Source organism: Phacochoerus africanus, chromosome 10 (assembly GCF_016906955.1).
Source record: "Phacochoerus africanus isolate WHEZ1 chromosome 10, ROS_Pafr_v1, whole genome shotgun sequence".
Taxonomy (NCBI): Eukaryota; Metazoa; Chordata; class Mammalia; order Artiodactyla; family Suidae; genus Phacochoerus; species Phacochoerus africanus.
The window spans coordinates 47,484,847-47,512,229 of record NC_062553.1 but is presented as its reverse complement, the minus strand read 5'-3'; the positions used below and the strand labels follow the sequence as shown (position 1 = coordinate 47,512,229).

Here is a 27,383-nt window from a genome sequence, read left to right as displayed (position 1 = left end):
ATTCAAGATACAGTAACTCGTGCCTCCAGTGTGAAAGGTTCTCTGCTAGGCGCTGGGGATACAGAGGTGAGCAAAAGAGGCACATCCCTTCTCCTTAGGCAAGCCACAGAGGCTGTTTAATAAGTACAATGTGACCTAGTCCTGCGGGCAGAGCACAGGGTACTGGGACGGGAGAAGCAAAGGGAGATATCTGGGCTGGGTGAAGAGGAAAGGCCTCTCTGAGATGACGCTGAGGCCGTGGACTTTGGAGAAATCTCGAAATACCTCCTTACGGTTAGCGGTCGCCTGGGTCTGCTCTTCTGTGAATTGTCACTTTTTTCATTTTTCTTTTTAGGGCTGCACCTGCAACATATAGAGGTTCCCAGGCTAGGGGTCGAATCAGAGCTGTAGCTGCTGGCCTATGCCACAGCCACAGCAATGCAGGATCCGAGCTGTGTCTGCAACCTGCACCATGGCTCATGGCAACACTGAATCCTTAACCCACTGAGCGAGGCCAGGGATCGAACCCATGTCCTCATGGATATTAGTTGGGTTCATTACCACTGAGCCACAATGGGATTTTTTAAAAACTGTTTTAAGAAATCAATAGAGGAGTTCCTGTCGTGGCGCAGTGGTTAACGAATCTGAGTAGGAACCATGAGGTTGCGGGTTCGATGCTTGGCCTTGTTCAGTGGGTTAAGGATCCAGTGTTGCCGTGAGCTGTGGTGTAGGTTGCAGACTTGGCTCGGATCCCACGTTGCTGTGGCTCTGGCGTAGGCTGGCGGCTACAGCTCCGATTCAACCCCTAGCCTGGGAACCTCCACATGCCGCGGGAGCGGCCCAAGAAATGGCAAAAAGACAAAAAATAAATAAACTATTGCATCTCAAATGTCCATAAAAAAAAAGAAATCAATAGAATCTTTAAAAAAAAATGAAGGTCCACGAGTTCCCCTTGTGGCTCAGTGGTAACGAACCCAACTAGCACCCACGAGGATGTGGGTTCGATCCCTGGCCTTGCTCAGTGGGTTAAGGATCCAGCGTTGCCACGAGCTGTGGTGTAGGTTACAGATGAGGCTAGGATCTAGCATTGCTGTGTCTGTGGCTGTGGTGTAGGCCAGCAACTGTATCTCCAATTCGACCCCTAGCCCGGGAACTTTCATATGCCACAGGTGCAGCCCTAAAAAGCAAAATGAAGGTCCAACTGTATCTGCTTCCTGGTGGACATGCACTTTTCCCAGCACCACTTATAAAACAATTCAATCTTTTTTTTTTTTTGGTCTTTTTGCTATTTCTTGGGACGCTCCCGCGGCATATGGAGGTTCCCAGGCTAGGGGTTGAATCGGAGCCGTAGCCACCAGCCTATGCCAGAGCCACAGCAACGCGGAATCCGTGCCGCGTCTGCAACCTACACCACAGCTCACGGCAATGCCGGATCTTTAACTCACTGAGCAAGGGCAGGGATCGAACCCGCAACCTCATGGTTCCTAGTCGGATTTGTTAACCACTGTGCCACGACGGGAACTCCACAATTCAATCTTGATGAACTCAAATGCTCCCTAGTACATTTCTGCTGCTTCTTAGAGACAACATGCCCCTCAGTGTTCAAGGGGCAGGCCCTGGGACTATGCTGCCCATGTTCCAATCCCAGCCTCACTGCCTGACAGCCATCTAACCCTGGGCAGTCAACCTTTGAAACGTAAAATCTCCAAATCAGAATTCTTACAGTAAGGTGCCTAGTAGACCTAAGATTAGAGCTAATGAATAAGCAATAGGACACATGATTCTAGGACATGGCGGGGAGGTGCTTCAAGCCCTGCACCTGTATATTCCAAGGATAGGGAGAAGAGGAAGGGCCTGCAAAGGTGGCAGAAGGGGCCTGAGACACACAAGGAAAACAAGAGGAGGTGGTGTGAATGGCCAAGTCCAATGGCCTTTCAGAAAACTGAGCACTGACCGGGCAGGTGGAGGCGTCTGACCCACAAGAGTGTGCAGTGAACTGGCAGGAGGGGGCCTGGTGCCAGGCTAGGGGGGAGCAGAGAGCAGAGCACACAGGATCCATCCTTGGTCCTCCCACTCCAAACCTGTCCTACCAAAGTAATTTTTTGAAAACTTAAGATTCTGGAGTTCACGTGACCAACACTCCACTGTACCCATCTGTGCTTCTATATTTTCACAAATACAATATATAAAATATAGATGTTTTTACAACCATAAGGTACAAAACACAAAAATATACACTTGAACAAATATCATGACAACACACACACAAATAAATATGAGAATAGGAGGATTTGGGGGTTTTGATTTTGTTGTAATGTTAAAAATAGAAACTTTAAAGAATAAAAATACAATTTATAATTAAATTATCCTAATACAGAAAAGAATAGCTTTTCTGCAACACTGTAAAGAATATAGGAAGAACAATAATCTTTTATATTACTGAGTCCCCCTAAAACCAGGTTTCCTTCCTGAGTTTATGGTTAATTTCTCTATCCAGGATGGTGTTCCCTTTTTGTCCCTGTGACCTCAATCCTATGCTAACTCAATACTAATCAAGCAGAGTCAGATGACTACAACTGCTGTCATTGGTGATAGGGTTCACGTAGGGATGCTGCTAGGACAGATGTGATCATTAAACACACAGACTCAGGTGGCTTCTCCAGGGCAGGACGAGCTCACAGACTTCTGAGCTGGGGAATCATAAACCAGAGATGTTCTGACTCCCAAACTAGAGCAAGAAATGTCACAGAAGTATCATGAGATGATGATTAATCCCAGCTTCTTTATTCTTGCGCTTTAAAACACCTCCAGCTCAAAGACCAGTCTGGAGTGAATCCGAGGCTTGTCTCCCAGGCCCTTGCTTGGGGCCCTGTGGTAGATGATGACTATGCTGCAAATGCCTGCCCTGAGTTTGGCTTTCTGTGCTGCAGGTGCACATTATGAGAAACAGGATTGAAAACAGTTGTCTGAAAACCTGGCTGTGTGTCAGAATCCCTGGGGGCTTGTTAAAAAGAAGCTTCCTGGGCCCTGCTACAGGACCCTGGTGTGGCCAGTCAAGACACCAGGACAGAATAACGAAACAGCTGGGATGAGAGAGCTTTGCTACCTGCTTGTCTCTAAGCAAGAAGGAGGGAGGAGACCAGACTAGATGTCCACTTGTGTTCTAGAATGGCCGAGGGAACGACATACTAGGAGCTGACAAATTTTTGCTGGGGGCCTGACATTACCTGGCACTATGCTAGCATGGGAGTGACCCTCAACAGTCGCTGCTTTCATGGAGCTTCTAATTTAGTTGAGGAATGAAGACAATAAACAAACACACATGAATAAACAAGTTAATTGACCAAAGTATTTTGTTCTTGGTCTTGCAAGAAAGCAAGTTATTTTCTTCCTGGTCCTTTCCAAGGAACTCACAGGGCGTGAGATCCATGTCTTAAGAGCTCTTCGTTGACAAATTCGAAAATACAAGTTGTGAAAACCAGAAGGTCATCTAGGCTTATTTTGAATGAAAGGAAGATGATCAGTTTTATACTTACCAAAGATGTCAAAATCCTGTCAAAGACTTGAGTGGCACTACTGATGGTAATGGTGCAAAATAGTGCACTGTGGAGGTGGTTGAGCAGTTGACCAGTGACCATCATGTGTTTTCTGACTCTCTCTCAACTGGCTGTAACGTCTTAGTGAGTTCCTTGTTAATTAATGAGTGAAATAAAATCCTTGACATGTTTGCTTTATATTTGTAGGAGTGATGTTTTATTTTTTAGGAAAATCATTCTTTTTTTTGCCATGCCTATGGTGTGGGAAAGCTCCCAGGCCAGGGACTGAACCCTTGCCACTGCAGCAACCTGAGCCATTGCAGTGACAATGCCAGATCCTTAACTAGCTCTACCAGAGGAGAACTCCAAGAAAATTATTCTTAAGCACGTTATATCTACTTGCCTAAACTATGTTTTAGTTCAAACATGTTTCTAGATTTTTTAACAGTAAAATTTCATATTAATAATTATATTCTAACATGCAGGTAATTAATGTGCAATTTGTAGCAAGACTAAATTATCGAGTGTGAGTTTTTTTTTGTCGATTTGCTAAGCACCTATTAGCGCGTTTACCTTTGGTGCCCCATCCTTCTGTATCCCTACATCGTTTGTGGCGATGCCTTTCACACTACCATCTTCATGAAAAAGGATCTAGAATAAAAACATATTTCATCATCACTTCAGGACTCATAATTGCCTTGAAAAGAAGTGGCAATTTGCCTACGGTTTTTTAGAAGGTAAACTTGTTCTCTAGATAATAGAGATGCAAACATAAGAATGTTTGGGCAAAAAAGGAGACATGCTTTTAAGGTGCTTCCTTCAAGATACAACAGAACACAGCTCAAAAAGCTGGAAATGAAGGAAATGCCCCAACCCTGGAAGAGGAATAGGAGGAGCTGCTACAGAGGGCACTGAAGAAGCCAGAAAGATTCCACAGGAGGCCCTCTGCCAAGTCTAGAGGTCAAAATGCACAGAGAACCTGGAGTCAGGGCCCATGACAGACGAGGACCACCACATAGCGGGGACAAGGACAGTGTCAGGAAAGCCTCTGTCCTTGGTGAGCTGAGACTCAAAACCAAACAAAACAGTGAGGGGCTAAAGATAAGAAATAATTCTCTCTCTTACTTGGTTTCTGTTTCCTCTAGAGGAAAACACTCTTTGGATAGGAAAGAATTGTACATGAAACCCTCACAGTAGGAAGCAGCAGGTGGGAAGGCCAAACAAGAAGGAGCAGCAATGGAGACATGGGGATGATTCCATAAAATAAATCCACAGTAGGATGTGGCCGTGACCTAGACCTATAGCCTCAGAGCAAAAAAACTGAGGAGGAGGGAGGTGTCAGGGCTATTAAAGTGTGTGTGTGTGTACTCGAGCATACACACTCAAAAAATAAAACCCATGGATGCTACGAATCACTTACGCGTGTGACTTTGACTGTGATTCAAGAACAGTTAATGGGAGATGTGCAAACCCAAATGAATACGTATGAACTGGGAAAACAGAATTAGTAGCAGCAAGTATAGCACAGGGACCCATGTGATTCAGGTGATTTGTGCCCTGTAAGGGTAAAAAACAAAGTTTTTGAATTTTCCCTGGTGCCTCAAACAAGTGAACTCCCTCTCCCATCCAGATTCTTTCAGAATTTCCTTTAGAAAACTAAACTGTAAACCCTTTCTTGGTCTTAGATACTTGGAATTCATGCTCAAAGCAAAGCTAGACTGCAGCCAGATCTGCATCTCAGCAATGTCTTTCCTAGGGCCTGGGAGACACGTGTGAAACATGTCGAGGACACTGTCCCGTCTCCCTGTCTCTGCAGGAGTCGGGACTGCACACCTGGCTCCGAGGTGTCACTTCCCACTTACAAAACAGACACAGGAAACTTTAGTATTCCTTTGGATAAAGACAATTAATGTGTATGTAATAGACTGTATCTGCCTGGCTACGTAAAAGGGCGAGATTTCTTTCTGTCTCGGCAACCTCCTTAGCAGACGGCCTGTAATATACACTGCAGTCTTGGTTTAATGCTCATTTAATAATAAAACTGTTTCACTCTTTATAATCTGTAGAGGTGATTTTTCTGGGTGGGCAGGAGATTTTATTTTTAACAATATCCCCAACAATACTTAGTGAGAATCTATAGAATGATGTGGCTGCCAAAATAGTTAAAGAACAGTTGCTAGAATGAAGCAGGTTAACAGCCCTTCTGTATACCAGCTATGAAGTAGTTTACTCATTCTGGGTGCCACTTAGATAGGGGATAAAAAAGGGAATGCATTTGGAAGAGGGCAATGAGAGAGAATATACCAAAGGAACTCAAGATGTGTGTGTGTGTGTGTTTGCACACGCACGCATGCACACAACATGGTGGTTGCAAGAAAGGAGAATACTGAACCTGGGAAAGAGGAAATGATAGGGATGAAGTAGGCACAGGTAGTTGCAGAAGTCCCAGTAAGGGACCATAGATAGAGAGGGAAACCTAGGGGACTTTAGGAGATCATAGGAGATCACGGTTAAGTTAATAACTGTTCAAGAGGGGCATCAGAACAGGCAGCCTTGCTTGACTAGTGGAGGTGAGAGAATTGCCTCAGGTCATTGATTGGGGGATGGGATGAAGCCTGCTTTCAGGTTCAGACCAGGGTCAGGAGTTTGTGTCCCACTCTTCTGCTGATTTGAATAAGCACTATGACTGGATACCAAGGAGGAGCTACTACTGGAAAAAGCTGTCTTTTCCCATCCCCACCCCCGTAGCCCACCTGATCCTTGGGGCAGAGCCTCCTTGCCTGCCCTCTTGCATCTCTCATAAGTGTCCTATCTTAAGTCTCTTTCTTGCCTATCACTTTGTCTCTTGCTGAATTCCTTCTACTGTGGAGGTATAAAGAACCTGAACCTCAGTAAGTCCAGACATCGGATGAGTGATTCAAATCTAAAACTGTGGGTTTAAGCTCCAATCTGGGTTTTAGACTGGGTTCAAGTCCCAATCTGTGTTTTGGCTGGGTTTGAGTCCCAGCTTGTGATTTCAAGTCCCAGTCTGGGTTTAGGCTGGGTTCAGACCAATAATGCTGTCAGTTTCAGCAACACCAGAGTGAAGGCGGGGAAGGAGAACAAGGTGTAATGATTGTTGGAGAGCTGTCCTTGGAAGGGGGCACAGATTTGCTCTACCAGCTATAAAACAGTAAATAAACATCACTCAATTTAAGGAGGGAATAGTACCAACAATCCAAATGTCAGACTTTTGTCATCCTCGATGTCATAAGCTGCACAGTCACTCGATGTGGATACAGTTCAAGGAATTCAAGACTCTCTGTATTAGATCTTGTTAGGATTTCTTCAAACTCTAAAATCCTACCTACAGCTTTTCTAAAACACCTATTTTTTTTTTTTTTACCTCTGTACCATTCTCAGTTTACACTGAAAAGACAGAGAGATGGCTTCCTGTAAACACAAAGGGCAGCTGCACCAACCTCTGCAGCAGCATAGCCGGGGTACACTTCCACACCGAGGGCTTCTGCCTGCTCCCCCATCCAGCTCACCAGGTGTCCCAGGCGGACCACATAGTTGCCGTGGTTGTTCATTGGAAGACCTACAGACACATGCTTAATTTGCAAGTCTGACCGTTTAGTGGTAAAACATCTCAAAACCATAAACACTAAACTTAAAACTTCTAATCAATGTTTAGTTTCTATAGAAATATATATAGTATCTTAACTCCAACTTCTTTTCTTTTCTTCCTTTTCTTTGATTTTTAGGGGCACATCCTCGTCATATGGAAGTTCCCAGGTTAGGGGTCAAATTGGAGGTACAGGGGTCAGCCTACACTGCAGTCACAGCAACGCAAGATCCGAGCTGCGTCTGCGACCTACACCACAGCTCGGAACAACACCAGAACCTTAACCCACTGATCAAGGCCAGGGATCCTAGTCAGGTTCGTTACCAATGAGCCATAATGGGAACTCCTCAATTTATTTTCTAACAATTTTGGTCTGGCGTACAAATTATTACATTGAAAATAATGTTACAGAACTATTCTTGGCTGGCTTACAGGACTACCTGCATTCTTCTAGACCAGAAGCTGGGAGAACTGGGTGCTCCTCCTGCTTCCTTTCCACAAACTAGCTGTAAATTTCAGGTAAGTCTTAGTTTTTTTCATCTGTGAAAGGAAGGGGTTTCACCAGGTAGAATGTAGTTCCTTCCAGCTGTGCAATTGCTTAATGCTACAAATAGTTATCATTCCTTACCTGGAAGAATTGGCACAGGAATTCTGTATTTCTCTGTTAAAATCCCAAATCTATCTTCTGTGACAGGAGTGTTAAGTGGTGCCTGGAAACAAAAGAGGGCAAGCAAAGGACGTTTATAGTTGATCTGTATCTACAGAGAGGATAAATCCAAACAAGAAAAGACTGTCAAAACAAAAAGGCGAGTATGCTCCTCACTTTTTTTCACCACTTCATTTGGAAATGCTCTATCTCTTTGAGATGCATGAGAATCTTCCAGCCTTAATCCTAACCTCACTTCAGCTCCAGCCTCTCCTAGAAATGTGATCTTAAGCAGTCAGTCTCACCACCAGTCCTGGTGAGGTCACCCGCCTGGAGTCCCTGCCTGAAGGTGACAGAGCCTGAAATAACCCTTCTGCTTGTGACTTCCGTGCCCCAGTCCCTTTCTGCCTGTTTAAAAACCCTTCCTCTTCTGCAGCTCTCTGGAGCCCCTTTCTCTTTGCTAGATGGGATACTGCCTGGTTCATGAGTCATTGAATAAAGCCAATTTGATCTTTACATTTGCTCAGCTGAATTTTGTTTTTTACATCTTTACAAAGTATATTCACAGATACTGGATATTCTAACCTTGAAGGTAAGAGATGTAATATAATATAACCCATAATACAGAAGAAAAATCTGAGATATACAGAATATGAGATTTTAACCAAGGCCGTGCAAATTATGAGCACAATAAAACTAGCTGTGGTTCTGTGTATCATGCCAGGGCCTTTTCTGCTTAGGTTATGAGAGGCCTTAATTATTAATGCATTTCTTTAGAAAATTAAATTATCTTCATTGGCTTTAGATAATGCAATGTCTCAGGAAAGTTACAGAATACTTTCTTAAAAACAATGATATAAATATCTACGGAATAAATTACAAAACAGCCTCAAAATCAAAATGCTCTATTTCAGTCAAAGATCTCAAAGAGATGGCATTCTTCTAAGCCCAGTACACAAATACAACATGTAAAAGGCATTAAATAAAAATGAGTATCTTAAAACTACAACTATATTTGATATGATTCAATATTGAGCCCTTTTTAAATAGAAACTTATATCTACAATTATCCTCTAAGAGACAGAATTATGTATAAGTTTTCCATAATCCTTTGGGGGTTTTTTTTGCTTTTTAGGGCCATAGCATGTGGAGGTTCCCAGGCTAGGGGTCGAGTTGGAGCCACAGCTGCCAGCCTACACCACAGCCATAGCAACTCGGGATCCAAGCCGTATCTGTGACCTACGCCACAGCTGATGCAACGCCAGATGCTTAACCCACTGAGCAAAGTGAGGGATGGAACCCATATTCTCATGGATACTACTTGGGTTCTTTACCACTGAGCCACAATGGGAACTTCATCCATGACCTTTTAATTGGAACAGAGACAATAAAGGTTAGATCTGGTATACAAAAACATTTCATACTCCCTTCTCCTTCCAGTCTGGGAAAAGCTCTTCGAAAGCGCGTGGATCCAGGCAAGCTCCGGAGAGCGTGTGAGCCCCTATCTGAGCAGCCTTCTCCACCAGACACACACGGAGGTCCTTCTCATGCTGGGCCGCCAGCTGCTTCAGCCGGGTAGCTGCGGAGAGCCCTGCGGGGCCGGCACCCACTATCACTACATCAGCCTCCTCTGCGAACCTCTCCATGTTCACTCCTGGGAGCGAAGAGTGTTTAATAAAAGTGCATTAAGATTCTGGGATGACTATGACCTAATCACATCACAGGCTGGATTCCAAGTATCCGCCATCCTTTAGAGCAATTATTTATGGAAATTGCCCCTCTGCTCTGCATGAGAATTATACTAAGCATATTATTGTCTTAGTTGAATGTTCTCTTAGGCTCTCTTCGAGAACATATTTTATTTTAGCTTCCACAAACCAACTTTCATTATTGAGACTTATTATTCTAAGTTTGCAAATATTTGCTTATCTAAATATTAATATGTAACAGATTTGGTAAAGTTATGTTATTAGATGATTTTACACTCTCATGAAAAATAAAATATTTACCCCCACGAAATGATACAAAGTATCTAGAGAAGTCTTAACAATTTTATGCAAATGATTACTCACCTTCCCATCGCTTGTCCTGATCCCGGGGATAAATAGTGTAGTGGGTAGTAATTCGAGGCACATTGGAAGTTGAGGACCATCTTGTAGCACACAGAGGTAGATAATTTTTCTTAATTTTTAAGGCATTAAAGCACTGATATGCTGTACAAAAATGATGATCATTATTTGGTTAGTTTTCTTCAGTGGATTGAAGAAACCTTTTAATATTATTATTATTATTTTTGCTTTTTAGGGCTGTACCCGCAGCATATGGAGGTTCCCAGGCTAGGGTCGAATTGGAGCTACAGCTGCCAGCCTACACCACAGCTACAGCAACACAGGATCCGAGCCGTGTCTACGACCTACACCACAGCTCACGGCAAGGCTGGATCCTTAACCCTCTCAGTGTGGCCAGGGATTGACCTGCAACCTCATGGTTCCTAGTCAGATTCATCTCTGCTGCGCCACAATGGGAACTCCGAAAAAAACTTTTTTAAAGCAAAAAAAAAAAAAAAAAATCTGGGATTGGGTATCAGATCTGTTTTCTGCTTAGTGTTAAAGACTAAATTAATTAGCACTAAAATCTTAAACCAGGAGTTCCCGTCGTGGCGCAGTGGTTAACGAATCCGACTAGGAACCATGAGGTTGCGGGTTCGGTCCCTGCCCTTGCTCAGTGGGTTAACGATCCAGCATTGCCGTGAGCTGTGGTGTAGGTTGCAGACTCGGCTCAGATCCCGCGTTGCTGTGGCTCTGGTATAGGCCAGTGGCTACAGCTCCGATTCGACCCCTAGCCTGGGAACCTCCATATGCCGCGGGAGCGACCCAAAGAAATAGCAAAAAAAAGACAAAAAAAACCCTTTAAACCAATCACTTAACTGCTGTATATTTCAGCTTTCTCATCCAAAGAAACAAAAAGGGGACGAGGTGACCACTAGGGGCCTGTCTGGCCTGATTCTGTGAGTCCAGAGCTGCCCTCTATTTGGTCGTGAGTTTATCTTCTGGCCACACCAACAGTCAGCGGATCCTTAGGTCTATACTATGGAGCTATTAGTTGGGATACAAACTGAAACAGACTGTACTATTTCCTAGTGAACAGTTCAGTTAGTTTTTTTTCATAAAGCAAGTTTTCCAATGATAACATTTTAAAAGTATCTAATAAACTAATTTATTCAACTTGTCACATGTCAAGCTTAACCTATAAATAGGATGACCACATCATTTATCATTTAAACTGGATACCTTTGAGAGTTAATAAGGGGTAGCATTGATTACGCGGGGACAATGTGGGCAAACTGTGTTTCATGGTCAGCTTCCTTTTATATTGCTGACCCTCCCATATGGCAATATTTTCTGAGTGCCTCAAACATGTAAATATTCTTTTAGTTAGTGAGTAGAATTTTATGGAAATAAAGAGAAGTGTGCAAAGATTTATCTATGGCAGTGTTCATGAAACCTCTGCTGTCTTTTTTTTTTTTTTTTTGGCTGAATAAGCAGTATGTGGAAGTTCCTGGGCTAGGGATCAAACCCATGCAACAGCAGTGACAATGCTGGATCCTTAAGCCACTGAGCCATCAGGGAGCCCCAATCACTGCTGTCCTTAAACGCCCTCCTCTCTCTCCTCCCTTCCTCATCAGAAATCCAGCACATCACATGCCACGTATCACAGCTCAGAAAGACAGAAGCAGTGAGGTGGGAACTTTCCTAGTTCCTGGCAATGACTGCTGAGGCCATCTGCACTGTGTCCATCCTTGTTCAACCCCTTAGGTTATAACAGAGGGGATGTCTCTCCTCCTCCCTCAGTGTTCTCCTCCCACCTGGACCACCAGGCCTCCTTCCCACCAGCCAACCACCTATGTCATGATACCTTCCATCACTCCCTCCTCTATCTTCAGGTTCTCACTCACTCCTCTGCTGCTCCTCACCACTGTCATCCTTCCCATAATAAAAGAAGGACAGGGAATCCTCCCTTGGGAGCAGCTCCATATAAGAAATGATATTTGGGATAAAACAATCAAAGGAACAGAACAGAGTTCAGAAGTAGACAGAAGTAGACACACAGGGATTTGGTATATGATAAAGATGCCACTTCAAACCAGGAAGAAGATAGAGTTCCTCATTAAATGGTCAGAGATAGGTAGAAAGTCATTTGGAAAAAAGAATACCTCTCTCCTTATATCAAAGTGAATTCCATTTGATCAATGATTTTAAAAGAAAAAGCATAAAGGATTATAGTGATAGACCGTAGAAACAGAACAGACACTTAAACCAGGTGATTAAGTTTAATATTACCAAGACACACCGATATCACAGACGTCTGACTTGATATGATGGGAAGGGCTCTGTAGCTCTGTGGTGTATCTCCCCCAAACCCACAACTGGAGTTCAAGCGTGAGCAATCACCAGACAAACTCAGATCAAGGGATGTCCTACAAAGTGCCTGACAGGAATTCCCATCATGACTGAGCAGTAACAAGCCCAACTAGTATCCATGAGGACACGGGTTTGATCCCTGGCCTTGCTCAATGGGTTAAGGATCTGGCATTGCCACAAGCTGTGTGTGGTGTAGGTTGCACACATGACTCAGATTCTGCATTGCCATGGCTGTGGTGTTTTGACCCCTAACCTGGGAATTTCCATATGCCGTATGCTGGGCCCTAAAAAGGACCAAAAAAAAAAGTGCCTGACTCACTGAAGGGGTCAAGGTCAAAAGAGACAAGAAAAGACAGCAGAAGTGCGGCAGTGAAGCAGACTTGACATGAGAGACATGACAACTGAAAGCCCTGGACTAGGTCCTGGAACAGAAAAAGGAACTCTGAATGAGAGTTGTATGGGAACTCTGTGCTATCTTTAAAAAAAAAAAAAAAAAAAAGGTGTATGTGTTTGTGACCTTGGATTAGGCAAAGGTTTCTTAGCTACAGAGAAAATGTAAACTGTACTTCATCAAAATTAAAACATTTTGTCTTCAAAAGATACCATCAAAGGGAAAAAAAGAACTCACGGAAGGGGAGAATGTATCTATAAATCATATATCTGATAAGGGACTTTTATCTAACATGTATAAAGAACTCCTAATAATAAAAAGACAAATAACCTGATTAAAAAACACACAGAAAATCTGAACAGATGTTTCCACAAAGCAGATAAACAAAGGGCCAATGAGCACACGGAAAGATGCTCAATATCATTAACCATAAGAGAAATACAAATCAAAACCACAATAAGATCCTACTTTATATCCACTGGGATGGTTATAATCAATAAGAGATCATAACCAGAACTGGTGAAAAGACAAGATGTTTCAGAAATTAAAAACACAAAAAAACAAAAAACAAGTATTGGTGAGGATGTGGAGAAACTGGAACCCACACACTGCTGGTGGGAATGTAAAACGGTGTATCCATTTTGGAAAACAATCTGGCAGTCCCTGAAAACGTTAAATATACAGTTTATAGTGTATGTTTATACTTCAGATAAAAGAAAACAAACTTGTACATGGATGTTCATAGGTGCATTATTCATAGCAGCCCCAAAGTAGAAACCACCCAAATGTCCATTAGGGAGTAGATAAATAAAAAGCAATATATCCATATAATGGAATAATATTCAGCAATAAAAAGAAATTAAGTAATGAAATATGCTACAACATATAGATCTTAAAAACATGATGTTAAGTGAAAGAAGCCAGCTGCAAAATACCACATATTATATGATTCTATGTACTGGAAATATTCAGAACAGACTAACTTATAGAACACAAAATAGATTAGTTGTTGCCTAGGTCTTGAGGGGCTGGGGAGTGGTTGTTAATGGGGAGGAGATTTCTTTTTAGGATAATGACCAAAAAAATAGTATAAACATAAATACCGTTTTTTAGCTGTCTGTATTCCCCAGTAGATAGAATACTCCTAAAGTATTTGTCTTTTCCTTTTTGTATGCTAAATCCCAGTATTAGCCTACACATGCATAAATATTTGTTGACTACGAGTCCTTTTCATACTCTTCTTTATCAGGGTAATCATTTATGATTGACTCATGGTATTTTTATTTTTATTTTTTATTTTTATTTATTTATTTATTTTTTGTCTTTTTGCTATTTCTTTGGGCCACTCCCACGGCATATGGAGGTTCCCAGGCTAGGGGTCGAATCGGAGCTGTAGTCACTGGCCTATACCAGAGCCACAGCAACGCGGGATCCGAGCCGCATCTGCGACCTACACCACAGCTCACGGCAACGCCGGATCGTTAACCCACTGAGCAAGGGCAGGGACCAAACCAGCAACCTCATGGTTCCTAGTCGGATTCGTTAACCACTGCGCCACGATGGGAACTCCGACTAATGGTATTTTTAAATGGCTAATGTTCCTTTAGCGTAATTCTCTAGGAAAAGGTAAGCTAGAGTCATAAATCAGAAGGATTAGAAGGCCAACATGAAGGAATAAAAAGTCAAGCCATACACTGGAAGAAAATATATGTAAAACACATATCTGATAAAGGGCTGCTATCTGAAATATACAAAGAACTCACACAACTCGAGAAAATAGACAACTCAAAAATGGGCAAAAGATCTGGACACCTCACCAACAGAGATATTTGGATGGGAAACAAGCACAGGAAAAGATGCTGACCATCCTGTGTCATTAGGTAAGTGCAAATTAAAACAAGGAGACACCACTACACACCCATTAGAATGGCCAAAACCCAGCACAATGACAACCCCATTGTGCTGAGAGGACGTGGAGCAACAGGAGGCCTTATTCATGGCTGGTGGGAATGCAAAACTGGTATAGCCACTCTGAAAGACAGTCTGTTAGTTTCCTACAAAGCTAAATAGACTCCTAACGTAGGATGCAGCAACTGCAATTGTCCTCCTTGGCAGTTACCAAAGTGAGCTGGAAGTTAACATCCACACAAAACCCTCAGCCAAGCAATATGAATAAACTAGAGATCTGCTGGACAATGGTGTACCTACAGTCAACAATAAGGCACTTTTAAAATTTTGTCAAGAGCGCATATCTTATGTTGTATTCTTACCACAATGAAATACCATATCTAGAATTATTTTAAAAATCTTTACATGAATGTTTATAGCATCTTTATTCATAATGATCAAAACTTGGAAGACGTCCTTCATGAGGTGAGTAAATAGAATGTGGTGCATCCATGCAGTGGAATAGCATTTGGTGTTAGAAAGAAAGGAGCTGGAGTTCCCGTCTTGGCGCAGTGGTTAACGAATCCGACTAGGAACCATGAGGTTGCTGGTTTGGTCCCTGCCCTTGCTCAGTGGGTTAACGATCCGGCGTTGCCGTGAGCTGTGGTGTAGGTTGCAGACGCGGCTTGGATCCCGCGTTGCTGTGGCTCTGGCGTAGGCTGGTGGCTACAGCTCCGATTCAACCCCTAGCCTGGGAACCTCCATATGCCGCAGGAGCGGCCCAAGAAATAGCAACAACAACAACAACAACAAAACAAACAAACAAACAAAAAAACAAAAAAAAGAAAGAAAGGAGCTATTAGCCATGAAGACACAGAGGAAATGCAAATGCATGTTGAAAGAAACCAATCTGAAAACGCTACATGCTGTATGCTTCCAAATGAACAACAGCAGAAAGATGAGTGGGTGTCAGAGTTGAGGAACAGGGGGGAAGAGACTGTGCAGCACAGGGGACTGTGGGGCAGTGAGACTGTTCTGTGTGACACTGTAAGTAATGGCGGATGCTTGACATTACACATTTTCCTCCCTTCCTTTCACTTTTTAGGGCCTCACCCTCAGCATATGGAAGTTCCCAGGCTAGGGGTCAAATCAGAGCTACAGCTACTGGCTGACACAGCCACAGCAATGCTGGATCTCCAACCCAGTGAGGGAGCCCAGGGATCAAACCCACATCCTCATGACACTAGTCAGATTCATCTCCACTGCGCCACAACAGGAACTCCCTACACATTTCTTAAACCCATGGAATGCATAACACACAGTGTGAAGTAATATAAACTATGGACTCTGACGATAATGTATCACTACTGGCTCCCCACCTGTGACAAACGTACTATACCAACACAGGATGTTAATGGGGACTGGGGTAAAGTTACATGGAAATTCTGTGTACTTTCCGCTCAACTCTGCTTTCAACCTAAAGCTGCTAAAAACATTATTTATTAATTGAAAACAAAGTAAACAAAAAAGTCAATATAGAGAAAGGCAGTGGTAAAGTTACAGGCTTTGGGGTCTGAGTTTGAATTCAGCAAGTTATTAACTCTCCCCACTCCATTAGCTCTCAGGTCTACAGTCAATCTTTGCCTTAGAAATACTATGATATAGGATCTATTGTGTCTTACACAAAGCAAGTGGCCAATACACTTTATTAACTGGATAGGTACAATTTTAACTGTCATCCAGGAATCTGCAAATCTCTGGTTTAATTTCCTGAGACTAATTCCTGGGTTATAGGGCAATAACAATGACACCTTCTCCAGTTTTTAATTTCTCTCTTGTAATGAAGCATCTATCTGCACAGAAACAGGCTTCTAAATATGTAAAAACAAAGAATAAAGATCAATGAAGACTTTTGCGTGGATTTGGAATATGTTATGAAAATTTACATTTTCATGGACATATTGACCAGTTAGAAATTTTCAATTTTAATACCACATATTACCCTTCATAACCTTATGAGGTATTAGGGCATCTACAACCCCCATTTACAGCAGAGTTCAGATGACCCCAGCCAATCTTAGCCAAGCTCTGAGGCTACAATTGGATCTGAAATGATCTCTGGAGTAATGGAATCTGAGCTGTGTGGAAACATGTTGCTTTTTTTTTTTTTTCTGATTAAAAGGAGAGACGCCAGCCTAGCAGAGGCTAATTTTTTAGCAACCAACTACATAATTAATAATTAATATGTTTTGTTCTTTCCAATAAAATGATTTTTTAAGAAGTAAAAACCTGGCATCAGACAATAACTAAAGATGATGATGAATGCAGGAAGAAAAGAGATTTGAAATGACTGAAATCTAAAGCCTCTCAAACTTTAAAAATCTGTTTTCGATAATTACTCTTTTTCTTTTTCTTTTTATGGCTGTACCTTCGGCATAAAGAAACTCCTGGGTTAGGGGTTCATTTGGAACTGCAGGCCTACACAACAGCCACAGCATCAATACCAGATCTGAACCTCATGTATAACCTATGCTGCAGTTTACCCACTGAGCAAAGCCAGGGATCAAACCCACATCCTCATGGACATTATGTTGGGTTCTTAACCCACTGAGCCACAAGTGGAACTCCCCTGATAATTACTCTTAAAAAAAGAAAACCACAGTAATTAATTTTCTCTACTTGTAAACAGTTTACTAAAAACTTAGACTACAAGTAATTTTTTAAAACTTAGTTAACCCTTCACCTATCCTAAATTTTGAAAAAAAAAAAAAAAAAAACCAATAAAGATATTGTAGGAGAGCTCAGTTCCAGAGCTCAAATATCATTATTATTCAAAAAATATTTCTTAAATATTTATATTATTTCCCATTAAAGATTAAGTTTGTTTTATGATATATTGTGGTTTAATGAATAGAAATTATTATTTGCTTCTGAAAAGTGAAGACTTGGTATCAGACAAAACTGTAATGTTATTGCTTATACAGTTACAGATTTCCTTGGAAGTATTTGGAACTGGGTAATCTGATTTCTTTCAGGGGGTAAAAAAATTTATGACTTTTAACCTCTTTCTGAAACAAATCTGATACTTTGCTTTAGAGATTTAAACACTTAGACACCTTGGCTGAATTTTGTACAGAAGTCAGGTCAAAAGGTCTGCTGAACTCATAACATCACCATGTCAAAATCTCACTGATGTGCATTTGCATCTATCTGTTTGATGCCAATAGTGCTAACAACAGGCTATGAAAATAGCAATGATCTAAACATCCAAGGAAAATGGAAATGTTAATTTTGGTATGCTTTTAACTAAATAAGAGTAGGGCAGACAGCATCCCATTACTTTGATATTCCAAAAAGCATAAAGCATATTATGGATGAAGAATGTTGCTTGCCAGATAACTAAACAAAGGATGTTGCAGCCATCAAGCCACCAGTCATGCAGCCTCCCACACCCTACACTGTGCGCCCTGAGGGAACTCAGGATGGAGAAAACAGGACACTGGCCCTAGATAGTTAAGGAGCATATCAAAGGAATTTTTTTTTCTTTTTTTCTTTTTACAGCACATCTGCAGCATATGGAGGTTCCTGCTAGGTTGAATTGGACCTGCAGCTGAAGCCTACGCCACAGCCACAGCAACACCAGATCTGAGCTGCATCTTTGACCTGTGCTGCAACGTGCAGCAATGACAAATCCTGAACCCACTGAGTGAGGACAGGAATCGAACCTGCATTCTCATGAATACTAGTCGGGTTCTTAACCCAATGAGTCCCAAAGGGAACTCCCAAAGGACTGATTTCAATGAGCCTAGACTCTTGCATCTTCCCATACATAGAAAAGTGCTAAATTCCTCAACTTGAGATGTCTGCTTTTTTAAATTAGCAATAGTCTTCTTTTTTTTACCCCCTTGGCTGTGCCCACAGCATGTGGAAGATTCTGGGCCAAGGATCAAACCCTCACGGCAGCTGCGGCAACATAGATCCTTAACCCACTGTGCCACAAAGGAACTTCTAATTACCAAAAATCTTCTGATGTTCCGACAACCTGTTTTTTCTTTCTTTTTTTTGGGCAAACAAAAGTCCTGGGGGAACCTGCATTTCTCTTCCTGTGTCTTTGAGATGTAAAAGTTCTAACTGCTCTTCTTTAGCACTGTGTGTGTGTGTTTGCGTATGTGCGCGCGTGTGTTGTGGAAACTTGGACTGTGCCATCCGGAAGGTACACACATGGTGTACATTTGGCAGCCAATTTGGGAGATTGGGATTCTGAACCATTCTCCTCTGACTGTGACAAGTCTCAGAGGCATTTTGTCATTTTAACCTTTGTTGCATCAGTCTGTATGATGATAAGGCCTTTACTTTCTTGGAATAAGCCTGGACCTTGGTTCAAGGGCATCCTTCACATTCTCTTGTGAGGAATGCCTCTTGAGTCTTAATTGGTTTGAGTCACTATTAAGATATATCTCATTAATGGCCAGATAATGGATCCTTTAAATTGGAGTAACTTCTAAACTCCTAAGTTTTCAGAGAGCTCTCATTATGAACAGCTGTTTTATTAGTACCTATGAAAAAAATAAATTAGAAGGGGGCAAAAAATACGTATAATGGTTAATCTAAGAACTTCTTTAAAACAAACAAAAAACAGTCTGGGAAGCCTTTTTTCTTTCTTTTTTTGGTCTTTTCTAGGGCTACACCCACAGCATATGGAGGTTCCCAGGTTAGGGGTCTAATTGGAAGCTGTAGCTGCCCGCCACAGCCACTTGGGATCCAAGCTGTGTCTGTGACCTACACCACAGCTCACGGCAACACCAGAATCCTTAACCCAGCGAGTGAGGCCAGGGATCGAACCCGAAACCTCATGGTTCCTAGTCAGATTCGTTAACCACTGGGCCACGACAGGAAGTCCAAGTCTGGGAAGGATTATTTGTGATCTCTGCTTCCCTCATGAGTCTCACAGATTAAAAACATTAGGGTAATTAATGTCAACTAGGTTGATTAACAGGGAAATTAAAAAAAAAAAGCAACACACACACACAAAGCTGAAGGGAATGTCCGAGACTTCTTCCTAATCAGGTGAAAATTTTAAAGGGGCCTGTCCCAAAAGGATAAAGACATCTATAGATGGTTATTAAGAAATGGGATGAACAAGACAGATGTTAATGGCATTAAAACAAAAGGTTTTGATACAACACTACCTAAGGTTGGATGGACCAAAGGGACACTCTACTGGTCCCCAACATTAAGGAGCTTCAAACAAGTCTACTCTATTTACCCCAGTTTAAAAAGCATATATTTAAAAGGCTGGAAGAAAATTAAGCTGAGATAACTGACCAACAATTACTTGGGGCAACAGTTATGCCAATTTTCAAGTTAAGGGACTGACAAAAGGGCCTGAGGTCCCTTGGCTCAGCTCCTCACTGGGGACATCAGAGCCTTTTATACAAAATAGATACAATGGTCAGGGAATAAAAAAGAAAGAAAAGCTTCTAGGAGTCCCTATAAAACCAGGGCTTGTTGACTGGGTCCTAATGAAAACTAAAGTCAAAGGCGTAACGCTTGATGGAATTGGACGAAAGCTTATAAAAATTGGTATGTTTAAATAAACCTCATATAAAATGGTTACATCTCTTCTGTTTGATTATACTGTGGAATAGCCATGTTTCATGGGGCATGTGTCCCTTGCTTATATAAAAGCCAGGACATGTGAATCTGCCCCTCAGGAAATGTTAATTAAACATACTAAAGGGTACCAGTAGCGTTACCTGAGCCTCACAATACAAAGTAAACTGGGAACAATATTCAGGGGCCAATAAAAATAATAATAATAGAGATTTTGCTCTGTGTCTAACCCGTACACTCAGAAAGAGGGCCTTTGTTGAATGCCTTATGCAAGCTTTTGAAGGCATGATAAATTAAATCCTGAAGTTCTAGAATATGGAACTCTTGATTTTCAGTTTAGCTAGAAATCTTCTCCACTGATATAAAAGCAAATGAAAGAAAATACAGTTGGAAAAATCAATCTTTTAACAGCATTTAGGCAGCAGACAAGTTCTTTGGAGAATTAAAAGCAACTGCCTTTGTCTTGGACATCTCTGCAAATCAGAAATGTAAATATAGCCCACAACTGCAGCCACAAGAGGCTGAACCTAATTAGCTCAACCAGGTAAAACCTGAAACCAAGGGGAAAAGGGGGAAAGGGGAAGGCCTTTTTAAACTTAAATCACTGGAAAGACTCCTTCACATAAAAAGTAATTCGCTACCTTCTTACAGATTATGAAGGACAAATACAAATCTTAAAATTCTTTCCTACAAATAGCTAAGCCTTAATTAACTGAGCAAACAAATTAACTTTACCCAACTGTTATTTAGAAACTAGTGAGTTTATACTGTTAACACCTGATTCACAACTAAGTTTTTAGAGCAAAGCTATGAGATGTCGTTTTGTCTGTTCATATCTGTGTGTACATTATATATATGTCTCTACTTCTAGAAAGTATTACCAAGATTGAATTTAAAAGAGTTCTATTTAATTGACCTAAAAGTTAAGTGCTTACAAATTAAATATTTCTAAATATAAAGAAAACTGGCCAGAATGAATTTCAGGTTCACGTGATCTTGGAAATATTAGATATTAACTTAATGAAACTGAGCAGGGCCCTGTGGGGCTGGGCACAATAGCCTTTCTGTGCTTCCCATTTCTAGTTAGGAAAATGGGCCTCATTCAGCTTCCATAAGCTTCCTGGAGTTCCTAGGGACAGGTTCAGGCAGTTGCTGATCAGGGAGGGAAGGGGATGCAAAGACAAGGGGGGAATGGTCAAGGAACAGCAGTGCAGCCTTGGGGCAGGACCCTGGTGCCCTCTCAAGGGATACCCAAAGTAATATAGGCTTCTTTTAGAAAGGAGTACTTTAAAACTGAACAGCTTAGAGTCCTTCTTTGTCCTTCTCCCTGACTTAATTGCACCCTAAACACATCACCTGCAAGCTAAAGATTAGGCATTCTGAGCACAATTTCCTGTGGGTTAAAGATTATTAGCACATGCTGTTTTTGAGGAACTTTCCTAGTTTGTTCTAATCTCTGATCAATATGCCACTTTCACAAGTACTGTTATTCGAGGCAATAACCCAGAAGACCACCATCGTGATCGTGCCAAGACCTCCTGACCCCAGCTTTGATGACTAAGAGTTCCCCCAAAAAAGAAGAATGCGTGTTTGTATCAATCCAGATTCCTATCTGAAAACCTGTTTTTCTCCTTTTTACTATAAAACTCCTCACAATTCTTTCTTGGGGGAGTGGGGCAGAGTCTTTAAGGCATTAGTCTACTGTAGCCACCTTTGCCTGGCAAAGCAAGTGAAGCTATTTTTTCCTCCTTTACCCAAAATGCTGTCTCCGTGTTTCAGTTCTGCAACAGCAGACAGAGGCCAAAATCTGGCAACAAATTCTGTGGGCTTGTCCAGGAACTGCCTGTGGGCAGGTGGCCCCACAGGGCTCCAGCTTGATGGAACGCTGTGAGGTTTCACTCCATGCCAGTCTCCCTTCAGGTGAGTGGAGGGTTGGAGGACTCCTTCAGAGGCCACATTACTGAGAGTTTCCTGCTGCAGGGCCAGGCCCCGAGGAGACCTGACTGGCCATCTCAGAAGTTGGAACTCTGGGCTGGAAAAGTGATCAGAAGGCAAGGACCACCTCAGCAGCTGCGGAGGCTCCACTGGCCTTGGGGGAGTTCCTTCCTTTCCCTCTGCTCCTGTCGACCACAACTTGCCACTTCAAGAAACCTTTTTGTGAAGGAGAAAAGTAGCATCTGGGATGTCACGACACCTCTGCCAGCATCTGGGTAAGTCCCCCAGTGTGTGCTCCAAGGCCCCTTGGGACTTGTCCATTTGGGGAACCTTTGGTTCCCATTTGGGGATTTTCCTTTTGGGAGATCTCATTTGTAATTTTGTGGCTTCCTTTTGGCTGGCGACGATTCCAGTTTTGTTTTCAGTTTTGTGCGCGAGTATTTAATTCCATCTGATGGTATCCTAGAAAAGATTCTGACAGAGGTTCTAGCCTAGGCCTCAGCTTACAAAACCAATCTGGAAAACATCTCCGAAATTGCCTGAGGATGATCGCAGGCAACTAGTCAACTTTAGCTATAAACCAATGACTAAGAGACTGCCACCTGCTTAGCTGGAAGAGACTGAGGGGTCTGGGCTGAAAGTCTGGTTAGGAGGCTGATCTGATGCTTTTCCTCAGTTCAGTTGCCTAATGGAATTTGTCGGGATAAAGGTGAAAATAATACATGAGAGCCATTGTGCTGAAGAAAAGGGACAAGGCTCCTCTGGCTGGATCGGTTACCGCTTTCTCAGGTGACTGAGAAATTTAACGGGGGTGATGGTGGCTGAGTCCTCACGCCATGCAGTGGTCCTACAGGGAAACGCACCCATTAATTAAAACCTGATCAACAGGGGACGTGAATAATTGGCCATTCAGCGATCTGAGCACCCATGGTGTCCTAGTTGCCACTGAGAGATCCGAAACACATAAGAGAAAGCTGAAGCAACTCTGGGTTAAAACCTAGAGGAATTAAGTTCTCAAGCAGCACACTGGCCCACCACAGAATGTCATTAGTAAAACTTTATCTCTGACAAATTCAACCTTAAAATAGGAAATAGAGTCGCAAACAGAAAAATGAGAAGTGCCCAAAAGCCAGCCTCCAACACCTCAGCAAGATTTATGTTTGTTCAAAACTTATTTCTAGTATCTACTTAATTGAGTATTAAAGGACAAAACTTGCTCTAAAAATAGCCAAAATAGGCTTTTCTATTGCATATGCAGTTATTAAAGAAAACTCGCTTTGAAGAAAAAAATCTTTTCAGAATTCCCAACTCTAGTGGGATATCCTTTCTTTGCCTTGACTGGCATCCTGATGACTTGGGGTACTTGAGGACCAGGTCATCAGCCAACAGAGCGGCCCCATGGCTGCAACTGGGACCCTTTGATCCCTGGTCTCCTCCTGTCACGGACGACTGGCCAGAGTGCCCTGATGCGGCAAAGGACTAGAGACTTTGTTGAACTTTTCCCCTTTCCTCTCCCTTTTCTCTTTTTCTCCCTTTGAAGACCCAAGATATTTCCATTTACTGTTTATTAGTACTTAGATCTGAAGGTTCTGTGTCTCTGTAGGTTCTTCAAGTGACTACAATCTTGAATTTAAGGGAATGTCTGATTAGGACGGCCATGCCTGTGTGACCTGTACTTTATGTTCTGTGTTGTCATTTGTGATAGCCATTCTGCCTTGTCAAAACAGGAAATTCTGACTCTGCTCCACTGCAGAGCCCTCGTGGGTGAATGCTGTCCGAATGGAAAGAGGCTAAGACTATCAATATTTTATTGATAACAAATACTTCATTTTAACACTGTATGGCCAAAATATTCCTTAGACTCCAGAGAAAATTGATTCGGGTGAGACTCTTAAAATTTCCAAAACTGCTTTTTTTTTTTTTTCTATATATATACAATTAAAAACAAACAAAAAAGCAAGCTTGAGAAAATTCTTTTCAGAATTCTGACCTTGAGGGAATAAGTCCTTCTAGGTGAACTTGCTTTTCTCACTCTGCCTTGAGACCTGGGCTCTCAGGAATACCTATTTTATCTAAACTGTCTCTAATTCCTGAGACTGAGGAAAAAAAAAATGGGGAAAGAAGTCTTTTCAAAAATCATTTATAAACTAGTGAGTTTTATTTGTAACATCTGACTCATGACTTAGCTTAGAAAATGACGCTATGAGATCTCTGCACCTATGAGTTTGTATATGCATCGTGTCTTAACTTAGGGATGGTATTATCAAAAATTAAATATAAACGAGCCCTACTTAATTGGCTTAAAGGAAATTAAGTGCATATATAAATTCTCAAAATATGCAAGGGAATTAACTGGCCAGAATAAGTTTTAGGTTCACGTGAACTGGAAAATATTCAGTATTAAATTAATATCTTGTCTTAGAATTAGTTTGTTGATCTAATTAATACAGACCTGTCTTTAGAGTTATCAAAATTAAGTGTAATACCTTATTGTACTTAGGTTTAACAGAAGTCAAACGAGACACTGAGACATCAGTTACTAAACAGAGAAACTAAAGGTATTTAGGACTATTAATATATTTGTGCCACCCTGAGATGTTCTCTGTAAGAAAAACACATGCTGGAGGAGTTCCCATTGGAAACGAATTAGCCTAGTAAGCATGAGGTTGCAGGTTCAACTCCTGGTCTGCTCAGTGGGTTAAGGACCTGGTATTGCTGTGAGCTGTGGTGTTGGTCGAAGACGTGGTTTGGATCCCACGTTGCTTTGATTAAGCCATAGCCCAGAGACTACAGCTCCAATTTGACCCCTAGCCTGGGAACCTCTATATGCCACTGGTGTGATCCTAAAAAGCAAAACAAACAAACAAAACCCAAAAAACAAAAAAACAAAACACCACATGTTTTTAGAAATTATAAAAGACAGTCCTTGGTTGCTTTAGAAAAGTAAGGATGCGTGTTTTCAGTAAAGAAGGAATGAGGAATGGAAATGCATCTTATTAAGGGAAAAGAAAGACTGTCTTGTAGCTTGTTGGATGGAAAAGTAAGGGAGACTAGTATGGATACAGAAAGTGATGCAAGATGTATGGGAAGTGGACACTGAGAAAAGTTTTGTTTATGGTCAAGACTAAGTTTAAAATAAATTTAATCAAGTAAATTAAAAGTAAGCTGGTGCAAAACTTGAACTTGGCTTTTCTCACTCTAAGAGAACAAAGTCTTATTAGAATAACAGATTATGTGAAATCCTCTGCCTTTAAGTGATCTGTATTTGCTTTTGAGATCTCTTGTAACTTTGGGAAAAGTATCCACAGTGACCTATGATTTTATTTGTCCAAATGTTTATAATGAACTTCCTATCAAATTCTAATTGAAGTTTTTTTTTTTTGGCTTCAGCTAACTTTGTGATGGTTCAGAGGGGCCCAGGCTTCCCAGAGGTGGGGGAGGGGGAGAGTGAAATTAGGAAAATACATGGAGAGAATATCAAATGAGTGATAAGCCTCCTCAGATTTTACAGTGTGATGTCTCAACAGTAACCAAGTTTGTCAATTGCATTGTAATCAGATCTTAAATGTGCCTTCTTTTTTTTTTTCTTTTTTTTGTCTTTTTAGAGCCACACCCATGGCATATGGAATTCCCAGGCTTGGGGTTGAATCAGAACAACAGCTGCTGGCTGACACCACAGCCACAGCAATGCTGGATCTTTAACCCACTGAGCAAGGCCAGGGATTGAACAGCATCCTCATGCATACTAGTCGTCGGGTGTGTTACCACTGAGCCACAATGGGAATTCCTAAATGGGCCTTCTTAAGTCTTTTGTCATTACAGGCAGTTAATGGCTTTAACTCTGATGTCTTTTTAAAAATGCTTCCCCTTCAAGAAGATCTATAGAAAGGACTTTTTGAAAAATATGAGCTCCTGATTTTCAGACCATAATGCTGAACTAGTCCCTGCACTGGACTGCTCTATAGAGAGGACTGCTGACAAAATCATGCTCACATGGAGGGAAAACTATATCAGGAGAAGACAACATCAGAAGTAGATAGCTGGTCCAAGATGCTGGACCTGACTCAGTATGATAACTTATAATTTCTTGACTTCTTGGACTTCTGCATGTGAATCAAATGCTGATCAGGAGCATTATCCTATGCTGATTTTGAAACCCAATCCAATTATTGGGCTGGTGGCCAATTACCTGAGTCTAGTGCTTCTGGGTTGCCTGGCGGATTTCTCCTCTCCAAGGCTCTGACTGAATAACCCTTAAGAAATTTATTTTATTATTGGGTGGAATTTTCTCACCTGGCCAATTAATAATACCTGCTCTGACCCTGACCATAAATATGGATTTTCTTTTAGGGTCACTCAAACTCAGAACAATGAGCTAAGTCTCAATCAAAACTGTAACCTCCTGTTTATTAGAAGGAAATCTCCCACAATTGAGGGATGGGCTGATTTGATTAACCCTAACCTATGACCACTTAAGTTTAAAGGCTCCTCTATGTTGGGAACAATTAGATCATACTAAGAATGATCAGCCTAGCCTAGTGACATTAAGGAAACAGGGTAGGTGCCTAATGAACAATGCCTACATATTATTAGCCTTGGAGATAGTGGCTGGTGTGGAACAGGCTGGGTCAGTTGACGGGAGATTTGCTGGGTTACATCAAATGGAACTCAGTGAATTTGTAGTACTAATTTATAGCCTTGGCTTCCAACAGAATGAATAGGAAGTTTTTTATATACATATAAAGCTATATATAAAACTATATATATATATATATATATATATATATATTCTAGGCCTCCTTTAGACTCAAGATCGTATATTTAACAACTTAAAGATGACCCTAACCAATCTACCATTGGTAAGAGCCCAATGGGTCAAGAAACCTGTATTCCACTAGTACGACAACTTAGCAGCTATTTTTGCCCTGTCAATGGGATTGGAGCCTATAATCAGCCACATCAAAGACTTAAGAAATTTCCCTCAACAGATTTTAAACGACAGTAACCAGGCTATTAGCCTACTGAATTCTAAGGTCCTATGCTGCTTTAAGTGACGTGCTCCATAGTCTTGACAACATATTCTAAAACTGGTTTGGAGTAGGAAGCTATTGGCTTAAATATTTACTTATAACTATTAGCTATATTGCTTGTATCTTGACTGTCTTATGAGATTATTGTAACTTATTTTACCAAATGTGTGACTGAGCCTCCAAGAAAAATAATCATGACTAGGTGACTTGAAGCAGTTAAACAAATATACAGTTCTTTACCAGGTCTATGATTGTAATAGTGTAATTCTAAATATGGGAAAATGAAACAAGAGGGAATATTTCCCTGGACCGTAATAGACTAGTAAGACAGGTGGTCC

At 41.5% G+C, this 27,383-nt stretch overlaps 1 protein-coding gene across 2 annotated transcripts in view; it reads right to left on the bottom strand.

Moving 5' to 3' along the window:
- The window catches only part of ETFDH (electron transfer flavoprotein dehydrogenase), a 54,591-nt gene that overhangs the window by 19,693 nt on the left and 7,515 nt on the right, over positions 1-27,383 (bottom strand). For both annotated transcript variants that reach the window (XM_047799676.1, XM_047799675.1), the window contains exons 2-6: positions 9,841-9,981; positions 9,193-9,422; positions 7,751-7,832; positions 6,977-7,095; positions 4,089-4,166 (exon numbers count right to left, since the gene is read on the bottom strand). In XM_047799676.1, coding sequence (XP_047655632.1) covers positions 4,089-4,166; positions 6,977-7,095; positions 7,751-7,832; positions 9,193-9,422; positions 9,841-9,981 — 650 coding nt within the window. The remainder of the gene's footprint in view (positions 1-4,088; positions 4,167-6,976; positions 7,096-7,750; positions 7,833-9,192; positions 9,423-9,840; positions 9,982-27,383) is intronic.